The sequence below is a fragment of the Anomaloglossus baeobatrachus genome, chromosome 12, assembly GCF_048569485.1.
Source record: "Anomaloglossus baeobatrachus isolate aAnoBae1 chromosome 12, aAnoBae1.hap1, whole genome shotgun sequence".
Classification (NCBI taxonomy): Eukaryota; Metazoa; Chordata; class Amphibia; order Anura; family Aromobatidae; genus Anomaloglossus; species Anomaloglossus baeobatrachus.
In genome coordinates this window covers 1,214,743-1,236,362 of record NC_134364.1, presented here as the reverse complement: position 1 = coordinate 1,236,362, position 21,620 = coordinate 1,214,743, and the positions used below count along the sequence as shown (strand labels likewise).

Sequence of the window (21,620 nt, the reverse complement as noted above, 5' to 3'; positions counted from 1 at the left end):
GTCTCCTATGTATCACATGCATCCTCTCCTCCCCGGTCATTAGCTGTCTCCTATGTATCACATGTGTCCTCCCCTCCCCGGTCATTAGCTGTCTCGTATGTATCACATGCGTCCTCTCCTCGCCGGTCATTAGCTGTCTCCTATGTATCACATGTGTCCTCTCCTCCCCGGTCATTAGCAGTCTCCTATGTATCACATGTGTCCTCTCCTCCCAGGTCATTAGCTGTCTCCTATGTATCACAGGAGTCCTCTCCTCCCCGGTCATTAGCAGTCTCCTATGTATCACATGCATCCTCTCCTCCCCGGTCATTAGCTGTCTCCTATCTATCACATGCATCCTCTCCTCCCCGGTCATTAGCTGTCTCCTATGTATCACATGCGTCCTCTCCTCCCCGGTCATTAGCTGTCTCCTATGTATCACATGTGTCCTCCCCTCCCCGGTCATTAGCTGTCTCGTATGTATCACATGCGTCCTCTCCTCGCCGGTCATTAGCTGTCTCCTATGTATCACATGTGTCCTCTCCTCCCCGGTCATTAGCAGTCTCCTATGTATCACATGTGTCCTCTCCTCCCAGGTCATTAGCTGTCTCCTATGTATCACAGGAGTCCTCTCCTCCCCGGTCATTAGCAGTCTCCTATGTATCACATGCATCCTCTCCTCCCCAGTCATTAGCTGTCTCCTATCTATCACATGCATCCTCTCCTCCCCGGTCATTAGCTGTCTCCTATGTATCACATGCGTCCTCTCCTCCCCAGTCATTAGCTGTCTCCTATGTATCACATGTGTCCTCTCCTCCCCGGTCATTAGCTGTCTCCTATGTATCACATGTGTCTTCTCCTCCCCAGTCATTAGCTGTCTCCTATGTATCACATGTGTCTTCTCCTCCCCGGTCATTAGCTGTTTCCCATGTATCACATGCGTCTTCTCCTCCCCGGTCATTAGCAGTCTCCCATGTATCACATGCGTCCTCTCCTCCCCGGTCATTAGCTGTCTCCTATGTATCACATGCGTCCTCTCCTCCCCGGTCATTAGCTGTCTCCTATGTATCACATGTGTCTTCTCCTCCCCGGTCATTAGCTGTTTCCCATGTATCACATGCATCCTCTCCTCCCCGGTCGTTAGCAGTCTCCCATGTATCACATGTGTCCTCCCCTCCCCGGTCATTAGCTGTCTCCTATGTATCACATGTGTCTTCTCCTCCCCAGTCATTAGCTGTCTCCTATGTATCACATGCGTCTTCTCCTCCCTGGTCATTAGCAGTCTCCTATGTATCACATGCGTCTTCTCCTCCCCGGTCATTAGCAGTCTCCCATGTATCACATGCGTCCTCTCCTCCCCGGTCATTAGCTGTCTCCTATGTATCACATGCGTCCTCTCCTCCCCGGTCATTAGCTGTCTCCTATGTATCACATGTGTCTTCTCCTCCCCGGTCATTAGCTGTTTCCCATGTATCACATGCGTCCTCTCCTCCCCGGTCATTAGCAGTCTCCCATGTATCACATGCGTCCTCTCCTCCCCGGTCATTAGCTGTCTCCTATGTATCACATGTGTCTTCTCCTCCCCAGTCATTAGCTGTCTCCTATGTATCACATGTGTCTTCTCCTCCCCGGTCATTAGCTGTTTCCCATGTATCACATGCGTCCTCTCCTCCCCGGTCATTAGCAGTCTCCCATGTATCACATGCATCCTCTCCTCCCCGGTCATTAGCTGTCTCCTATGTATCACATGCGTCCTCTCCTCCCCGGTCATTAGCTGTCTCCTATGTATCACATGTATCCTCTCCTCCCCGGTCATTAGCTGTCTCCTATGTATCACATGCGTCCTCTCCTCTCTATGTGTCACTGATATGTCACTAAACTGATATGTTTATGTGTCACTTCATGTATGGGTTTATATTGCAGACAGGCCTGTTCCTCTCACCTGGGTATCTTGTGAGCTGCTGCATCTCTTGGAGCTGATGCTAGTTGTATGCAGAGTGAAAGGCTTTGTCTTTGTCGGTCCTTGTACTCTCTGATTTTTCAAAGAGCTTTTTCGTAAATTGCGATGCAGCATCTGGAAGTCAGGGGCACAAGGGTTTATCTGGGGCTTGAATGTCAGGTTCTGCTGTAAGAAGCCGAGCTGCTGCTGCTTGGTTCTGAATGAGGCTCTGGATTGTGGTTCTCGAGTGTCTCGAGTGAGTGGGACTGGGGATGATGAGCTGTCCAGCACTTTCTTAGCTCGAATTTGACTGTTAATCTTTTGTAAAATTTCTGCCTCTGTTACGAGAGGAAGAAAGCGGTCAGGAATATGCAGCTCTGCTCACGCTCGGTCCTATCCTTACTGCAGTACTCACCTCTGAGCCCATCACTGACAGTGGGGTCTAAAACAGATTTGGGGATGGACCTCTTTCTGCTTGGCACCTTGACAGGAAGGACATTTGTCACTTGTCGTCTTTTGTCTTGTACCAGGAAGTGGAATGGCTTTTGCATGGACAGAAGATACTGGTTCCTTTTCTGGATCCCAGTTTTCCTTCTCTTTTCATTTTGCTCCATTATCTCCTTGTACATAGGTAAGAAGATGTGAGCAGGTGCTGGCTGGGCGCGGAACTGCTTCATACATTCAGCGTCCTCGGCACTCTGCCCGTCCGGCACATCTGCCCATGCCTGAGACTGCAGCATCTTACTCTTCTCTGATTCACGTAGCATCATTTGGAAAGGATGGGGAACAGTGAACTCGGGCACTTTACTGGAGACTTTGGCCTTTGGTTTGCAGGCTGGATGAGCGCTATAAGAAAAGTCAGTAAGCTCTAATATAGTAAGGATTACATAGTACACACTCCTAGTCGTGGGGGAGGAGGTCTCAGCAGAATATACAGTGGGGGAAAAAAAAGTCATTATTCAGCCCCCAATTGTGCAAGTTCTCCCCTTATAAAGATGAGAGGCCTGTAATTGACATCATAGGTGACCACAACTTTGAGAGACAAAATGAGAAACCAAATCCAGAAAATCAGAGTCTGAATTGGGAAGATTTTTTTTTTTTTAACATTATGGTGGAAAATACGTATTTAGTCACCTAAAAACATGCAAGATTTCTGTCTCTCACAGACCTGTAACTTCTTCTGTAAGAGGCTCCTCTGTCCTCCACTCATTACCTGTAGTAATGGCTCCTGTCTGCAATTGTTATGAGTATAAAAGACAACTGTCCACAACCTCAAACAGTCACACTCCAAACTCCACTATGGTGAAGACCAAAGAGCTGTTGAAGGACACCAAGAACAAAATTGTAGCCCTGCACCAGGCTGGGAAGACTGAATCTGCAATAAGCAAGCAGCTTGGTGTGATAAAATCAACTGTGGGAGCAATAATAAGAAAATGGAAGACATACAAGACCACTGATATCTCCCTCGATCTGGGGCTCCATGCAAGATCTCACCTCGTGGGGTCAAAATGATCACAGGAACGGTGAGCAAAAATCCCAGCACCACATGGGAGACCTAGTGAATGACCTGCATAGACTTGGGACCATCGTAACAAAGGCTACCATCAGTAACACACTACGCTGCCAGGGACTCAGATCCTGCGGTGCCAGATGTGTTCCCCTGCTTAAGCCAGTACATGTCCAGACCCGTCTGAAGTTTGCTAGAGAGCATTTGGATTTTCCAGAAGAGTATTGGGAAAATGTCGTATGGTCTGATGAAACCAAAGTAGAACTATTTGGTAGAAACACAATGTGGAGACACAGGGATCAGTGGGTGCTCTCGTCCGCTGAATCGGCCGCCTTTAGAAAGACAGCATGGCCCATGGCTCATCCCAACTGAACGCCAACCTCCTTAACCGTGGGCAGAACGCTACTCAGACAACACAACGTGAGGGAATCACAATATTAAGACTTTATTGGATCCCCAAACAATTAACGGCACATAGCACATAACCAGCAAAACACACAAATGTAACAGGCAACAGAGTCTCACCATTCCGCTGGCTCACCAGGGATTAGAATGTCCATGCCTCAGAGCTTCCAGGGCTAGTTACTCCAATCCAGCAGCACCCCGCTGTCGGCGGGCACCCACCGAGGCTGGAATAACGCTAGATTTAGGAAGTTGGCTGCGGTCTGTAACGTCTGTAGCCAGGTGACTGGATTGTCCCAACCTGGGTTTCCTCCTTAAGTAGTCTCTGGTATGTCGATATAATCCTGGCAGCCGGAGTCGAAATCCCTAGAGTGTGGATATAGTCTCCAATCGGAATCGGAGTCCCTAGATTGAAGCCATGTGGCCAAGTGATCCTGTAGTCGGAGCCAAAGTCCCTAGACCAAGTCCAAAAAGGCATCCTGGTTCTGATCCCCTAGCCAGCTCCTAAGAGCTTAGACTGGATCATGCAACATCTATCAACAACTGGTGGCATAAAGATGTCCCTTATTATAGCCATAGCCTTCCCTTTCGGATATACGGTGCCCTTATCGGATTGGTTGTACAAGATTGCTTCTCTTATTCAATGAATTTCAAGCTGTATTCAAATATCCAGAGACAAGGGTGAGACAGGTAAGTTACATCACATCTAGCAATTCACTTAGTAAGACAATGGGAAGTTCGCATAATTGATTTATCTGGGTGTCTGGCCTTCAGTGGCCAACACAATTAATGAGTCAACAAAAACTTCAATACTAAACTCCCAAGAGTCTTGTAGAACAATGAGGGATTATCCCCCATCTATACACAAACTGTCCATGTTGTCACACACAACTCGTTGTGTTTGGATAAGACAAATGCTGAGTTGCATCCAAAGAACACCATACCTACTGTGAAGCATGGGGGTGGCAACATCCTGCTTTGGGGCTTCTTCTCTGCAAAGGGACCAGGACGACTGATCCGTGTATATGAAAGAATAAATGGGGCCATGTATCGTGAGATTATAAGTGCAAACCTCCTTCCATCAGCAAGGGCATTGAAGATGAAATGTGGCTGGGTCTTTCAGCATGATAATGATCCCAAGCACACCGCCAGGGAAATGAAGGAGTGGCTTCATAACAAGCACATGAAGGTCCTGGAGGGGCCTAGCTAGTCTCCAGATCTCAACACCATAGAAAACCTTTGGAGTGAGTTGAAAGTCTGTGGTACCCAGCGACAGGCCCAAAACATTTGATTCTCACAGACCTGTAACTTCTTTTTCAAGAGGCTCCTCTGTCCTCTACTCATTACCTGTAGTAATGGCTCCTGTTTGAACTTGTTATCCGGTATAAAAGACTCCTGTCCACAACCTCAAACAGTCACACTCCAAACTCCACTATGGTGAAGACCAAAGAGCTGTCGAAGGACACCAGGAACAAAATCTAGAGGAGATCTGCATGGAGGAATGGGCCAACATACCACCAACAGCGTGTGCCAACCTTGTGAAGACTTACAGAAAATGTTTCACCTCTGTCATTGCCAACAAAGGACAGGGAACAAAATATTGAGATGAACTTTTGTTATTGACCAAATACTTATTTTCCCCCATAAGTTGCAAGAAAGATCTCCCAAATCAGACGCGGTGATTTTCTGGATGTTCTCATAGTTGTGGTCACCTATGATGTCAATTACAGGCCGCACTCATCTTTATAAGGGGGAGAACGTGCACAATCGGGGGCTGAATAATGACTTTTTTATCCTACTGTATATTCAGCTGTCATACCTTGTTCAGAGTGGGCGACTCTACTCACTCCATACCTCTCCTCCATGTTACTTGTCATTCCAATATGACCCTTTACTTAAGGGCAGTATATTATGGTGACAGGGCTCCTGGGGTATTAGATAAATTGGCTCAAACAAAGGGCTCATTCAGCAAATTAGCACTTCTCACTCCTCCTCTTGGCTCCCCCCTGTTCTTTCTTCTCCAGGCTCCCCTGTCCTCCACCTCCTTCTCCTCCAGGCTCCCCTGTCCTCCACCTCTTTCTCCTCCAGGCTCCCCTGTCCTCCACCTCTTTCTCCTCCAGGCTCCCCTGTCCTCCACCTCCTTCTCCTCCAGGCTCCCCTGTCCTCCACCTCTTTCTCCTCCAGGCTCCCCTGTCCTCCACCTCTTTCTCCTCCAGGCTCCCCTGTCCTCCACCGCTTTCTCCTCCAGGCTCCCCTGTCCTCCACCTCTTTCTCCTCCAGGCTCCCCTGTCCTCCACCTCTTTCTCCTCCAGGCTCCCCTGTCCTCCACCTCTTTCTCCTCCAGGCTCCCCTGTCCTCCACCTCTTTCTCCTCCAGGCTCCCCTGTCCTCCCTCCTCCAGGCTCCCCTGTCCTCCCTCCTCCAGGCTCCCCTGTCCTCCCTCCTCCAGGCTCCCCTGTCCTCCCTCCTCCAGGCTCCCCTGTCCTCCCTCCTCCAGGCTCCCCTGTCCTCTACCTCTTTCTCCTCCAGGCTTCCCTGTCCTCCACCTCTTTCTCCTCCAGGCTCCCCTGTCCTCCACCCCTTTCTCCTCCAGACTCCCCTGTCCTCCACCCCTTTCTCCTCCAGGCTCCCCTGTCTTCCACCTCTTTCTCCTCCAGGCTCCCCTGTCCTCCACCTCTTTCTCCTCCAGGCTCCCCTGTCCTCCACCTCTTTCTCCTCCAGGCTCCACTGTCCTCCACCTCTTTCTCCTCCAGGCTCCCCTGTCCTCCACCTCTTTCTCCTCCAGGCTCCCCTGTCCTCCACCTCTTTCTCCTCCAGGCTCCCCTGTCCTCCACCTCTTTCTCCTCCAGGCTCCCCTGTCCTCCACCTCTTTCTCCTCCAGGCTCCCCTGTCCTCCACCTCTTTCTCCTCCAGGCTCCCCTGTCCTCCACCTCCTTCTCCTCCAGGCTCCCCTGTCCTCCACCTCCTTTTCCTCCAGGCTCCCCTGTCCTCCACCTCCTTTTCCTCCAGGCTCCCCTGTCCTCCACCTCTTTCTCCTCCAGGCTCCCCTGTCCTCCACCTCCTTCTCCTCCAGGCTCCCCTGTCCTCCACCTCTTTCTCCTCCAGGCTCCCCTGTCCTCCACCTCTTTCTCCTCCAGGCTCCCCTGTCCTCCACCTCTTTCTCCTCCAGGCTCCCCTGTCCTCCACCTCTTTCTCCTCCAGGCTCCCCTGTCCTCCAGCTCTTTCTCCTCCAGGCTCCCCTGTCCTCCCTCCTCCAGGCTCCCCTGTCCTCCCTCCTCCAGGCTCCCCTGTCCTCCCTCCTCCAGGCTCCCCTGTCCTCCCTCCTCCAGGCTCCCCTGTCCTCCACCTCTTTCTCCTCCAGGCTTCCCTGTCCTCCACCTCTTTCTCCTCCAGGCTCCCCTGTCCTCCACCCCTTTCTCCTCCAGACTCCCCTGTCCTCCACCCCTTTCTCCTCCAGGCTCCCCTGTCTTCCACCTCTTTCTCCTCCAGGCTCCCCTGTCCTCCACCTCTTTCTCCTCCAGGCTCCCCTGTCCTCCACCTCTTTCTCCTCCAGGCTCCACTGTCCTCCACCTCTTTCTCCTCCAGGCTCCCCTGTCCTCCACCTCTTTCTCCTCCAGGCTCCCCTGTCCTCCACCTCTTTCTCCTCCAGGCTCCCCTGTCCTCCACCTCTTTTTCCTCCAGGCTCCCCTGTCCTCCACCTCTTTCTCCTCCAGGCTCCCCTGTCCTCCCTCCTCCAGGCTCCCCTGTCCTCCCTCCTCCAGGCTCCCCTGTCCTCCACCTCTTTCTCCTCCAGGCTTCCCTGTCCTCCACCTCTTTCTCCTCCAGGCTCCCCTGTCCTCCACCCCTTTCTCCTCCAGACTCCCCTGTCCTCCACCCCTTTCTCCTCCAGGCTCCCCTGTCTTCCACCTCTTTCTCCTCCAGGCTCCCCTGTCCTCCACCTCTTTCTCCTCCAGGCTCCCCTGTCCTCCACCTCTTTCTCCTCCAGGCTCCACTGTCCTCCACCTCTTTCTCCTCCAGGCTCCCCTGTCCTCCACCTCTTTCTCCTCCAGGCTCCCCTGTCCTCCACCTCTTTCTCCTCCAGGCTCCCCTGTCCTCCACCTCTTTTTCCTCCAGGCTCCCCTGTCCTCCACCTCTTTCTCCTCCAGGCTCCCCTGTCCTCCCTCCTCCAGGCTCCCCTGTCCTCCCTCCTCCAGGCTCCCCTGTCCTCCACCTCTTTCTCCTCCAGGCTTTCCTGTCCTCCACCTCTTTCTCCTCCAGGCTCCCCTGTCCTCCACCCCTTTCTCCTCCAGACTCCCCTGTCCTCCACCCCTTTCTCCTCCAGGCTCCCCTGTCTTCCACCTCTTTCTCCTCCAGGCTCCCCTGTCCTCCACCTCTTTCTCCTCCAGGCTCCCCTGTCCTCCACCTCTTTCTCCTCCAGGCTCCACTGTCCTCCACCTCTTTCTCCTCCAGGCTCCCCTGTCCTCCACCTCTTTCTCCTCCAGGCTCCCCTGTCCTCCACCTCTTTCTCCTCCAGGCTCCCCTGTCCTCCACCTCTTTCTCCTCCAGGCTCCCCTGTCCTCCACCTCTTTCTCCTCCAGGCTCCCCTGTCCTAAACCTCTTTCTCCTCCAGGCTCCCCTGTCCTCCCTCCTCCAGGCTCCCCTGTCCTCCCTCCTCCAGGCTCCCCTGTCCTCCCTCCTCCAGGCTCCCCTGTCCTCCCTCCTCCAGGCTCCCCTGTCCTCCCTCCTCCAGGCTCCCCTGTCCTCTACCTCTTTCTCCTCCAGGCTCCCCTGTCCTAAACCTCTTTCTCCTCCAGGCTCCCCTGCTTCCACCTCTTTCTCCTCCAGGCTCCCCTGTCCTCCACCTCTTTCTCCTCCAGGCTCCCCTGTCCTCCACCTCCTTCTCCTCCAGGCTCCCCTGTCCTCCACATCCTTCTCCTCCATGCTCCCCTGTCCTCCACCTCCTTCTCCTCCAGGCTCCCCTGTCCTCCACCTCCTTCTCCTCCAGGCTCCCCTGTCCTCCACCTCTTTCTCCTCCAGGCTCCCCTGTCCTCCACCTCTTTCTCCTCCATGCTCCCCTGTCCTCCACCTCTTTCTCCTCCAGGCTCCCCTGTCCTCCACCTCTTTCTCCTCCAGGCTCCCCTGTCCTCCACCTCTTTCTCCTCCAGGCCCCCCTGTCCACCACCTCTTTCTCCTCCAGGCTCACCTGTCCTCTTCCTCCATTATCCTCCAGGTCCCAATATCCTCCATGTCTTTCTCCGCCAGGCTCCACTCTCCTCTTCCACCAGGCTCCCTTGTCCTCCTAATGAAGTGGAGAGATGGAGGATGTGTCACATTACATGGTTTCCACAATCACCCGACCTCAACCCAAGTGAGCTGTTTTGGGTAGAGTTGAAGTTAAAGCAAAGTAGCCAGTAAGTGCTCAGCACCTCTGGTAATTCCTTTAGGATTGTAGGAGCCATTCCAGATTACGAGATGAGGAAGCGGCCGAGAGAATGAAGATGGGTATAAAGCTACTGTATCATCAGTAGAAGAAGGGTGCAGTGAGGAATGAGGTAGAACATTCTGGTTTGGTTTGTTTCCATGTGCTACTTTCTGGTTTTGCTGGCTTCAGTCTGAATCTACAATGTGTGCATTCCAATAATGACAAGTTCAACCATGGCATGAGCAGTTGGTCCAAACGTTTCACCGTTACTGTACCTATAGAGGTGACAGCTGTAAGTCAATTGGAGGTGGAGGGGATTTCTCCATGAATACAGTTTAGTCTAATATCGAATTGGCCTCACTGTTCATTTCTGGACTGTGGAGAACCTCATCTTTGGAGTTAGAGCTTAGACATGGACGTCGAGAGCCTCATATTATGGAGGTCTCTGAGTATGACGTAGAGGTTTTACATGGAGGCCCATGTATTGCCATGATGTCTCCTTGTAGTCACTGTCTAATAGGAAGTGACTGCGAACGTTTAGTTTTCTGGGGATATCATTGGTCCCTCGGATTTATAGTGTCACCATTCCTTTACCTATCTATAAAGCGTCACGGGGTGAACACGTTATTTCACATGTTACAGCGAGATAAGCGGCTCGTGACCACGTCGGGTGCCCCTTATCTTTATGGAACAACTGAATTATATTGTTAACCCCAACCTATAAGATCCTCCATTCCAGATGTTTCCGGAATGTTACCAAGCTGGAAGTTGTCTTCTGGACCTTCAATCATGTAAAACCATTTGGTGCAGTAACCCTGCCCCTGATAAACACTGGAGTTACTCATGTCCTGGAGAGCGCTGGCCCGCTCCAGGCCCCATAGAGACCAGTCTGCTCCGGCCGGGGGAGGCTGCTCCGAATCTCCAGAGCTTCCATCTTCTCCACCATCTCCACTATCTGCTCATTAACTCCTGGCTCCAAACCATGAAGAAGCCTACAGCAAAGCCCACACAGCATAGGTCACCACTGGAGACTGCAATCCTCAGACCAGTCATCCCCAGGTTCCACGCCCGTCCTCAGACCAGTCATCTCCCGGACACCCGTCCCTCCTCAGATCATTCATCCCCCGGACCCCGCCCATCCTCAGACCAGTCATCCCCCGGACCCCCCGCCTGTCCTCAGACCAGTCATCCCCCGGACCGTCCTCAGACCAGTCATCCCCCGGACCGTCCTCAGACCAGTCATCCCCCAGACCGTCCTCAGACCAGTCAACCCCCGGACCCCCGCCCATCCTCACAGCACTTGTGCCCTGCTCCCTGCCCGCCCGCAGACTAGCCCCCCCTGGCCCTTGCATTCCCCAGAGAGCATTCATCCCCTGAACCCTAACCGTCCCCGCTCACCCCCTCGGACTCCGTCCGCCCTCGCTTGCTTCCCCCCCCCCGGATCTAGTCTGTCCTTGCTCACCCTCCTTGGACCCCCTCCGTTCTCACTTACTCCCCCAACCGTCCTTGCTTCCCCCCCCCATCCGTCCTCACTTGCCTCTCACGCTGTCTGTTCTCACTCTACCCCCCTTCCGTCCCCCTCCCGTCCTCACTCTTCCCCCCGTCCCCCTCCCATCCTCACTCTTCCCCCCGTCCCCCTCATCCCCCTCCCGTCCACACTCTCCCCCCCATCCCCCTCCCGTCCTCACTCTTCCCCCCGTCCCCCTCATCCCCCTCCCGTCCACACTCTCCCCCCCATCCCCCTCCCGTCCTCACTCTCCCCCCCGTCCCCAGGCCCCCATCCGTCCTTACTCTCCGCCCCCCGTCCCCCTCGTTGCCCTCCCGTCCTCACTCTCCCCCCATCCCCTTCCGTCCCCCTCGTTACCCTTCCGTCCTCACTCTCCCCCCCCTGTCCCCAGGCCCCCTTCCGTCCTCACTCTCCCCCCCTGTCCCCAGGCCCCCTTCCGTCCTTACTCTCCGCCCCCCGTCCCCCTCCCGTCCTCACTCTCCCCCCCGTCCCCCTTCCGTCCCCACTCGCCCACCGTCCCCCTCCCGTTCTCACTCTCCCCCCGTCCTCACTCTCCCCCCCGTCCCCACTCTCCCCCCGTCCTTACTCTCCCCAGTCCCCCTTCCGCCCTTACTCTCCGCCCCCCGTGCCGCTCCAGTCCCCACTCTCCCTCGCGTCCCCACTCTCCCCCCGTCCACACTCTCCCCCCCGTCCCCCTCCCGTCCCCACTCTCCCCCGTCCTCCTCCCGTTCTCACTCTCCCCCCCGTCCCCACTCCCCCGTCCTCCTCCCGTTTTTACTCACCGCCCCCCCCGCCCCCCTCCAGTCCCCACTCTCCCCCCCGTCCCCCCTCTCCCCCCCGTCCCCCACCTGTCCCCCTTCCGTCCCCACTCTCCCCCCATCCCCCTCCCGTCCTTACTCTCCGCCCCCCCATCCCCCTCCCGTCCCCACTCTCCCTCCAGTCCTCCTCCCGTCCCCACTCCCCCCCCGTCCTCCTCCCGTCCTCACTCTCCCCCCCGTCCTCCTGCCGTCCCCACTCTCCCCCCGTCCTCCTCCCGGCCCTACTCTCCCCCCGTCCCCACTCTCCCCCCGTCCTCCTCCCGGCCCCACTCTCCCCCCGTCCTCCTCCCGTCCCCACTCTCCCCCCGTCCCCACTCTCCCCCCGTCCTCCTCCCGTCCCCACTCTCCCCCCGTCCTCCTCCCGTCCCCACTCTCCCCCCCGTCCTCCTCCCGTCCCCACTCTCCCCCCCGTCCTCCTCCCGTCCTCACTCTCGCCCCGTCCTCCTCCCGTCCTCACTCTCCCCCCGTCCTCCTCCCGTCCTCACTCTCCCCCGTCCTCCTCCCGTCCTCACTCTCCCCCGTCCTCCTCCCGTCCTCACTCTTCCCCGTCATCCTCCCGTCCTCACTCTCCCCCCCGTCCTCCTCCCGTCCCCACTCTCCCACCGTCCTCCTCCCGTCCTCACTCTCCCACCGTCCTCTTCCCGTCCTCACTCTCCCACCGTCCTCCTCCCGTCCTCACTCTCCCACCGTCCTCTTCCCGTCCTCACTCTCCACCGTCCTCCTCCCGTCCTCACTCTCCCCCGTCCTCCTCCCGTCCTCACTCTCCCCCGTCCTCCTCCCGTCCTCACTCTCCCCCCCCGTCCTCCTCCCGTCCTCACTCTCCCCCCGTCCTCCTCCCATCCTCACTCTCGCCCCGTCCTCACTCTCCCCCGTCCTCCTCCCGTCCTCACTCTCCCCCCGTCCTCCTCCCGTCCCCACTCTCCCCCCGTCCTCCTCCCGTCCCCACTCTCCCCCCCGTCCTCCTCCCGTCCTCACTCTCGCCCCGTCCTCCTCCCGTCCTCACTCTCCCCCGTCCTCCTCTCCCCCCGTCCTCCTCCCGTCCCCACTCTCCCCCCCGTCCTCCTCCCGTCCCCACTCTCCCCCCGTCCTCCTCCCGTCCCCATTCTCCTCCCGTCCTCACTCTCTCCCCCGTCCCCACTCTCCCCCCGTCCTCCTCCCGTCCCCACTCTCCCCCCCGTCCTCCTCCCGTCCCCACTCTCCCGCCGTCCTCCTCCCGTCCTCACTCTTCCCCCGTCCTCCTCCCGTCCCCACTCTCCCCCCCGTCCTCCTCCCGTCCCCACTCTCCCGCCGTCCTCCTCCCGTCCTCACTCTTCCCCCGTCCTCCTCCCGTCCTCACTCTCCCCCCGTCCCCACTCTCCCCCCGGCCTCCTTCCGTCCCCACTCTCCCCCCCGTCCTCCTCCCGTCCCCACTCTCCCCCCCGTCCTCCTCCCGTCCCCACTCTCCCCCCCGTCCTCCTCCCGTCCCCACTCTCCCGCCGTCCTCCTCCCGTCCTCACTCTTCCCCCGTCCTCCTCCCGTCCCCATTCTCCTCCCGTCCTCCTCCCGTCCCCACTCTCCCCCCCGTCCTCCTCCCGTCCCCACTCTCCCCCCCCGTCCTCCTCCCGTCCCCACTCTCCCGCCGTCCTCCTCCCGTCCTCACTCTTCCCCCGTCCTCCTCCCGTCCCCACTCTCCCCCCCGTCCTCCTCCCGTCCCCACTCTCCCGCCGTCCTCCTCCCGTCCTCACTCTTCCCCCGTCCTCCTCCCGTCCTCACTCTCCCCCCGTCCCCACTCTCCCCCCGGCCTCCTCCCGTCCCCACTCTCCCCCCCGTCCTCCTCCCGTCCCCACTCTCCCCCCCGTCCTCCTCCCGTCCCCACTCTCCCCCCCGTCCTCCTCCCGTCCCCACTCTCCCCCCCCGTCCTCCTCCCGTCCCCACTCTCCCGCCGTCCTCCTCCCGTCCTCACTCTTCCCCCGTCCTCCTCCCGTCCCCACTCTCCCCCCCGTCCTCCTCCCGTCCCCACTCTCCCGCCGTCCTCCTCCCGTCCTCACTCTTCCCCCGTCCTCCTCCCGTCCTCACTCTCCCCCCGTCCCCACTCTCCCCCCGGCCTCCTCCCGTCCCCACTCTCCCCCCCGTCCTCCTCCCGTCCCCACTCTCCCCCCCGTCCTCCTCCCGTCCCCACTCTCCCGCCGTCCTCCTCCCGTCCTCACTCTTCCCCCGTCCTCCTCCCGTCCCCATTCTCCTCCCGTCCTCCTCCCGTCCCCATTCTCCTCCCGTCCCCACTCTTCCCCCGTCCTCCTCCCGTCCTCACTCTCCCCCCGTCCCCACTCTCCCCCCGGCCTCCTCCCGTCCCCACTCTCCCCCCGTCCTCCTCCCGTCCCCACCCTCCCCCCGTCCTCCTCCCGTCCCCATTCTCCTCCCGTCCTCACTCTCTCCCCCGTCCCCAGGCCCCCCATCCGTCCTCACTTGTTCCTTGTCCTTCTTCTTTCTCCCTATTCGTAATTGCTGTAATGAAAAATACTAGCAGGCCACGCCCCCTGCACTTTCCGCACACTTGGTTGGTTTCTCATCACTATGGAAACAAACATTTCCGCACACAGATTGGCTGCTAAGCAACATAACTTGCTGCCCCGCCTCCCAGTAACTCCGCCCACTAGCCGCGATCCCAAAAAAATCATTGGGTGCGGGAAATCCTCTTTGGTCCCGGGATGAGTCACGTGATCGGAGCTCTTCCCCTCAACCCCTGCTGTCATCGCAGCGACCGCCGGGTAGTGACGTCATTACATGTGCGACAGCCAAGGGTGAGTCCTGGAGTCTGTACAGTCTATAAGTGAGTGCTTAGTATTCCAGACTGACAGTGCAGAGGTCAGGACTCAGGAGGAAGAGCGGTCAGGGGGGAGCAAGGTGCAGGACTCAGGAGAAAGAGAGGTCAGGGGGGAGCAAGGTGCAGAGCTCAGGAGAAAGAGAGGTCAGGGGGGAGCAAGGTGCAGAGGTCAGGGGGGAGCAAGGTGCAGAGCTCAGGAGAAAGAGAGGTCAGGGGGGAGCAAGGTGCAGGGGTCAGGGGGGAGCAAGGTGCAGGACTCAGGAGAAAGAGAGGTCAGGGGGGAGCAAGGTGCAGAGCTCAGGAGAAAGAGCGGCCAGGGGGGAGCAAGGTGCAGGGGTCGGGAGAAAGAGAGGTCAGGGGGGAGTAAGGTGCAGGACTCAGGAGAAAGAGAGGTCAGGGGGGAGTAAGGTGCAGGACTCAGGAGAAAGAGAGGTCAGGGGGGAGCAAGGTGCAGGGGTCAGGAGAAAGAGCGGCCAGGGGGGAGCAAGGTGCAGGGGTCAGGAGAAAGAGCGGCCAGGGGGGAGCAAGGTGCAGGGGTCGGGAGAAAGAGAGGTCAGGGGGGAGCAAGGTGCAGAGCTCAGGAGAAAGAGAGGTCAGGGGGGAGCAAGGTGCAGAGCTCAGGAGAAAGAGAGGTCAGGGGGGAGCAAGGTGCAGAGGTCAGGAGGAAGAGAGGTCAGGGGGGAGCAAGGTGTAGGGCTCAGGAGAAAGAGCGGCCAGGGGGGAGCAAGGTGCAGAGCTCAGGAGAAAAAGAGGTCAGGGGGGAGCAAGGTGCAGGGGTCAGGGGGGAGCAAGGTGCAGGGGTCAGGAGGAAGAGAGGTCAGGGGGGATCAAGGTGCAGAGCTCAGGAGAAAGAGAGGTCAGGGGGGAGCAAGGTGCAGGAGTCAGGGGGGAGCAAGGTGCAGAGGTCAGGAGGAAGAGAGGTCAGGGGGGAGCAAGGTGCAGGGGTCGGGAGAAAGAGAGGTCAGGGGGGAGCAAGGTGCAGGGGTCAGGTTGGAGCAAGGTGCAGAGCTCAGGAGAAAGAGGTCAGGGGGGAGCAAGGTGCAGGGCTCAGGAGAAAGAGAGGTCAGGGGGGAGCAAGGTGCAGGGCTCAGGAGAAAGAGAGGTCAGGGGGGAGCAAGGTGCAGGGCTCAGGAGAAAGAGAGGTCAGGGGGGAGCAAGGTGCAGGGCTCAGGAGAAAGAGAGGTCAGGGGGGAGCAAGGTGCAGGGCTCAGGAGAAAGAGAGGTCAGGGGGGAGCAAGGTGCAGGGCTCAGGAGAAAGAGAGGTCAGGGGGGAGCAAGGTGCAGGGCTCAGGAGAAAGAGAGGTCAGGGGGGAGCAAGGTGCAGGGCTCAGGAGAAAGAGAGGTCAGGGGGGAGCAAGGTGCAGGGCTCAGGAGAAAGAGAGGTCAGGGGGGAGCAAGGTGCAGGGCTCAGGAGAAAGAGAGGTCAGGGGGGAGCAAGGTGCAGGGCTCAGGAGAAAGAGAGGTCAGGGGGGAGCAAGGTGCAGGGCTCAGGAGAAAGAGAGGTCAGGGGGGAGCAAGGTGCAGGGCTCAGGAGAAAGAGAGGTCAGGGGGGAGCAAGGTGCAGGGCTCAGGAGAAAGAGAGGTCAGGGGGGAGCAAGGTGCAGGGGTCAGGGGGGAGCAAGGTGCAGAGCTCAGGAGAAAGAGGTCAGGGGGGAGCAAGGTGCAGGGGTCGGGAGAAAGAGCGGTCAGGGGGGAGTAAGGTGCAGGGCTCAGGAGAAAGAGAGGTCATGGGGGAGCAAGGTGCAGGGCTCAGGAGAAAGAGAGGTCAGGGGGGAGCAAGGTGCAGGGTCGGGAGAAAGAGAGGTCAGGGGGAGCAAGGTGCAGGGGTCAGGGGGGAGCAAGGTGCAGGGGTCAGGGGGGAGCAAGGTGCAGGGGTCAGGGGGGAGCAAGGTGCAGGGGTCAGGGGGGAGCAAGGTGCAGCGGTCAGGGGGGAGCAAGGTGCAGGGGTCAGGGGGGAGCAAGGTGCAGGGGTCAGGGGGGAGCAAGGTGCAGGGGTCAGGGGAGGAGCAAGGTGCAGGGGTCAGGGGAGGAGCAAGGTGCAGGGGTCAGGGGGGGAGCAAGGTGCAGGGGTCAGGGGGGGAGCAAGGTGCAGGGGTCAGGGGGGAGCAAGGTGCAGGGGTCAGGGGGGAGCGAGGTGCAGGGGTCAGGGGGGGAGCGAGGTGCAGGGGTCAGGGGGGAGCGAGGTGCAGGGGTCAGGGGGGAGCAAGGTGCAGGGGTCAGGGGGGAGCAAGGTGCAGGGGTCAGGGGGGAGCAAGGTGCAGGGGTCAGGGGGGAGCAAGGTGCAGGGGTCAGGGGGGAGCAAGGTGCAGGGGTCAGGGGGGAGCAAGGTGCAGGGGTCAGGGGGGGAGCAAGGTGCAGGGGTCAGGGGGGGAGCAAGGTGCAGGGGTCAGGGGGGGAGCAAGGTGCAGGGGTCAGGGGGGGAGCAAGGTGCAGGGGTCAGGGGGGGAGCAAGGTGCAGGGGTCAGGGGGGAGCAAGGTGCAGGGGTCAGGGGGGAGCAAGGTGCAGGGGTCAGGGGGGAGCAAGGTGCAGGGGTCAGGGGGGAGCAAGGTGCAGGGGTCAGGGGGGAGCAAGGTGCAGGGGTCAGGGGGGAGCAAGGTGCAGGGGTCAGGGGGGAGCAAGGTGCAGGGGTCAGGGGGGAGCAAGGTGCAAGGGTCGGGGGGAGCAAGGTGCAGAGGTCAGGGGGGAGCAAGGTGCAGGGGTCAGGAGGAAGAGAGGCTCAGGAGAAAGAGGTCAGGGGGGAGCAAGGTGCAGGGCTCAAGAGAAAGAGAGGTCAGGGGGGAGAAAGGTGCAGGGCTAAGGAGAAAGAGGTCAGGGGGTAGCAAGGTGCAGGGCTCAGGAGAAAGAGAGGTCAGGGGGTAGCAAGGTGCAGGGCTCAGGAGAAAGAGAGGTCAGGGGGGAGCAAGGTGCAGGGCTCAGGAGAAAGAGAGGTCAGGGGGGAGCAAGGTGCAGGGCTCAGGAGAAAGAGAGGTCAGGGGGGAGCAAGGTGCAGGGCTCAGGAGAAAGAGAGGTCAGGGGGAGCAAGATGCAGGGCTCAGGAGAAAGAGAGGTCAGGGGGGAGCAAGGTGCAGGGCTCGGGAGGAAGAGCGGTCAGGGGGGAGCAAGGTGCAGGGCTCGGGAGGAAGAGCGGTCAGGGGGGAGCAAGGTGCAGGGCTCGGGAGGAAGAGCGGTCAAGGGGGAGCAAGGTGCAGGGCTCGGGAGGAAGAAAGGTCAGGGGGAAGCAAGGTGCAGGGCTCGGGAGGAAGAGAGGTCAGGGGGGAGCGAGGTGCAGGGCTCAGGAGGAAGAGAGGTCAGGGGGGAGCAAGGTGCAGGGGTCAGGACTCAGGAGGAAGAGAGGTCAGGGGGGAGCAAGGTGCAGGGCTCATGAGGAAGAGAGATCAGGGGGTGTGGGCTGGAGGGATCAGGGGGTGCGGGCTGGAGGAATCAATCAGGGGGTGCGGGCTGGAGGAATCAATCAGGGGGTGCGGGCTGGAGGAATCAATCAGGGGGTGCGGGCCGGAGTGGTCAGGGGGTGCGGGCCGGAGGGGTTTGGGAGAGCGGGCCGGAGGGGTCAGGGGCAGCTCGTCAGGGGGGTGCGGGCCGGAGGGGTCAGGGGGGTGCGGGCCGGAGGGGTAAGGGGGAGGCGACAGGGGGAGCGGGCTGCAGGGGTCAGGGGGAGCGGTCAGAGGGAACAGGCTGGCGCTCTTGGAGATGGGGACATTACTGCGGTAGCTGGACAGTGATGTGCAGAGCAGCGTTGAGGGGCAGTTTTTGTACCTGGGGCAATAACTGCTGATTTGCAGCCAATGGGAGGGGGATTTCTTGTACGTGTTATGGGTTTTGTGCTGCCACCTCACAGCATCTAGAGGCGTCATCAGCCTCTCAGGACAGGGGAGCGTCCTATAGGGTTCAGTATTGCTGGAATATGTCAGTATACTGTGAAGGAAAAAAAATCCCACTTTCACATACGTACCCTGAAGACCCCCCACTATCACACACATACTCTGGAGACCCCCACATCTATTTCCCTTCATCACACACGCAGAGCTGTGGAGTCGGTAAGCCAAACCTCTGACTCCTCAATTTCCCTGATTCTGACTCCAACCCCCTCATAAAGTGTAAATCCTTAGTTTCCCTCCGCTCTTAATATAGACACATCTGCAGGTTTTTCCCATCTCCGCTCTCTATACAGACACATCTGCAGATTTTTCCCTCCGCTCTCTATACAGACACATCTGCAGGTTTTTCCCGCTGTTCTCTATACAGACACATCTGCAGGTTTTTCCCTCCGCTTTCTATAAAGACACATCTGCAGGATTTTTCCTCTGCTCTCTATGCAGACACATCTGCAGGATTTTTCCTCTGCTCTCTATGCAGACACATCTGCAGGTTTTTCCCTCCGCTCTCTATGCAGACACATCTGCAGGTTTTTCCCTCCGCTCTCTATGTAGACATCTGCAGGTTTTTCCCTCCGCTCTCTATACAGACACATTTGCAGGTTTTTCCCTCTGTTCTCTATTCAGACACATCTGCAGGATTTTTCCTCTGCTCTCTATACAGACACATCTGCAGGTTTTTCCCTTCACTCTCTATACAGACACATCTGCAGGTTTTTCCCTCTGCTCTCTTTACAGACACATCTGCAGGTTTTTCCCTCCGCTCTCCAGAATAATGGGAGAGAATGTTTTCAGGCATTTCTCTTCCTTTCTGCACAGTGCAGTTTCCTCCATGTCATTAGTATTTGATGGAGTTGCCCTTACACTGTGTGACTTGGGGGAAATGTTTTGGTTCCTTCCAGAAGCTTCTCACAATAGTTGGTGGAATTTGGGTCGATTCCTCCTGACAGATCTGGTGTAGCTGAGCCATGTTTGGACGTCGCCGCTAGCTTCGGCCTTTTCAGCTTTACCCATACATTTTCCATAGGATTGAGATCAGGGCTTTGTGATGGCCACTCCAAAACATTGACTGTGTTCTCCTTAAAGGGAACCAAACATCAGGATTTTCATGTATAATGTGCAGCAAGTGCAGTACTGGCACGATCAGGCACGGTCTGTACATACCATTAGGGTGCAGCTCGGGTGTTTAGGCAGTGAAATCCAACTTTATAAAGTTTGAAAATTCGTGCACTTTTTGATTGACGTGTGCACCTCGCTGCTAATGTCCGGGCGTGTTATGGACGTTTATCCCCACCCCACCCCCGCCGCCTGTTCCTCCCTCTCACTGGCCGTATGTAAATTTCTCTCTTCAGAAACATGGCACCGGAGTTGGCACCTGTGCATAGCACTTATCTCCGGCGCCATGTTTCTGAAGCCCGCTGTACTTAGTATTTTGCAGGAGAGGGCAGCGCATGCGCCCTCGCTTCTTCAGATCCCGTTGTGGTCACAACAGGACTGCAGAACAGCTGATGAGAGGACGCGATTAGCTGCAATGGGGACCAGAATTCTTTCCTCAACAGTCCCCCCTAAATACTTTATTAACCTTCTGACCCTACCGTGGTCCTTGAACACATCAGCTCTAATGCTTTAAATGCAACTTTTTTAGTTTTGCTATCTACAATACAAGAAATGCTAAGCCTTTGCCCCCACTGGTACAGACTGTTGATCAGAGAGTTGATCACATCCCGCACACCCAGTTCACAGAGGCACAGGTAATGTCCCAGTCCTTAGAAGAGACTATTTAATGCCGAAGAGCTCACCCAGATTTTGAGATTAATCGATTAAGGCAATTGTAAGAATAAGCTTCTTACCGTTATGCTGCAGCTTTTAGCATTAAGGCCCCTTTACACACTGAAACTTTCTAGCGATCCCACCAGCGATCCCAACCTGGCTGGGATCGCTACAAAGTCTCTGGTGAGGTGGCAAACAGGCAAACCTGGCCAACGACGCAACAGCGATCCGGACCTACAGAGCGACCTAGCTAGTCATTGGGGACGTTGTAAAGCAGCTTTTTGAAAGGGAAGTTGCTAACGAAGTCGCTGTAAAGTCCCCTTTACACACTAAAACTTTGCTGCACAGCGGGAAACAAAGGACCAAAGAATGGTCCTGAACGATTTGTAGCGATCACAACTTCACAGCAGGGGCCAGGTCGCTGATGTGTTTCACACACTGCAATGTCGCTGGGGAGGTCGCTATAACGTCACAAAACCGGTGACGTTACAGCGATGTCGTTTGCGATGTTGCAGTGTGTAAAGCCACCTTTACTGTTTCTGAAAGACTGATTCTCAGTCAACTTCTAAGTTTTGTCTGCGTCTTCGAGACTTTTCTACCTGAATACACCTGATTGTATCACAACTCTTATGGATCTCTTCTTGTCTCGGGTCCATAATCTATCACCAGGAGGCCTTTTAACAAGATTTCCCTTGCGCATGGATCCGATTACCTTCAGTTACACAGAGTAGCACTTTTATGGCTTCAAATACCAACAAATAAAACAATACCAGTTACCAGCAAGTGTATGTTATCCTTAAAAAGTCACTTAAACCCTTAAAATAATTGGTTGGTTCAGGTCAGATAATGTTTTTCCCACCATGAGCCCTTATTTGTGTAATGTTCCTGTACCCATTGTTCCCTTATGGTTATTTCCCTTGTATCATCCCCAATCTAGAAATTCTCCATAAGGTTCTATGTGAGATAATCCAGCACTATGTGTGTTGTGACCCTCATTCTGCTGGTACAATGGACTCTTTACAGCGGCTGTTGTCTCCAGATGGGTTTTCCCTCAAGCTTCATGGAAGTTGCTGTGGGCAAGAGAAGCTGGATCGGTCCATCTGATTCTGACTCATGGCTCATTCTGACTTGTCTTTTTAGGATCGCCCGGTCTCCTGGCTGGAGACCACGCGCTCCTGACACTGATTTAGGATCTGGAATTGGAGGATACACACGTGTAACACACTATATAGGCAGTTGTATACGGCTTATACATCACTGGTCAGGATATCACACTGTATCTGAAGTATCTATGAGAAATATAATCACGTTGTAGGTGCTAAACCAAAAATATCTTGTGTAAAGATCTAATTATTAAGATAAAGGAAAATGATCATTTGTTACATGATTTGCCAGCGTTCACCATTATCTTGTGGATTGTTACATGTTTATGTTATAATCATTAAAATTCCAAACATTCACCCATGTGAGTAACTATAGACACAATTAAATATTCCAATAAAGGAGGGGCAGGGATTGGGGCAATAGCCCTAAACTCTCCCTACCTCGCAGCGGAGGTCGGCACCCTATAAGGCGAATTGGTGCCCCCGCTCACCGACGGCTCGCCCTCCCTATCCCTACACTGC

At 56.9% G+C, this 21,620-nt stretch overlaps 2 protein-coding genes across 4 annotated transcripts in view; one reads left to right on the top strand and one right to left on the bottom strand.

Moving 5' to 3' along the window:
• The window catches only part of FAM161B (FAM161 centrosomal protein B), a 32,584-nt gene extending 18,415 nt beyond the window's left edge, over positions 1 to 14,169 (bottom strand). The window contains exons 1-5 of one of the 3 annotated variants that reach the window (XM_075330716.1): positions 13,995 to 14,169; positions 9,946 to 10,219; positions 9,009 to 9,104; positions 2,334 to 2,764; positions 1,922 to 2,256 (exon numbers count right to left, since the gene is read on the bottom strand). In XM_075330716.1, the coding sequence (XP_075186831.1) occupies positions 1,922 to 2,256; positions 2,334 to 2,764; positions 9,009 to 9,052 (810 nt within the window). In that variant the 5' untranslated portion in view covers positions 9,053 to 9,104; positions 9,946 to 10,219; positions 13,995 to 14,169. The other 2 variants (XM_075330714.1, XM_075330715.1) reach the window with 2 other exon arrangements.
• A 72-nt stretch (positions 14,170 to 14,241) lies between these two features.
• COQ6 (coenzyme Q6, monooxygenase) overlaps positions 14,242 to 21,620 on the top strand; it is a 209,823-nt gene continuing 202,444 nt past the window's right edge. The window contains exon 1 of the mRNA XM_075330717.1: positions 14,242 to 14,329. The gene's annotated coding sequence lies outside the window, so the exon portion shown is untranslated. The remainder of the gene's footprint in view (positions 14,330 to 21,620) is intronic.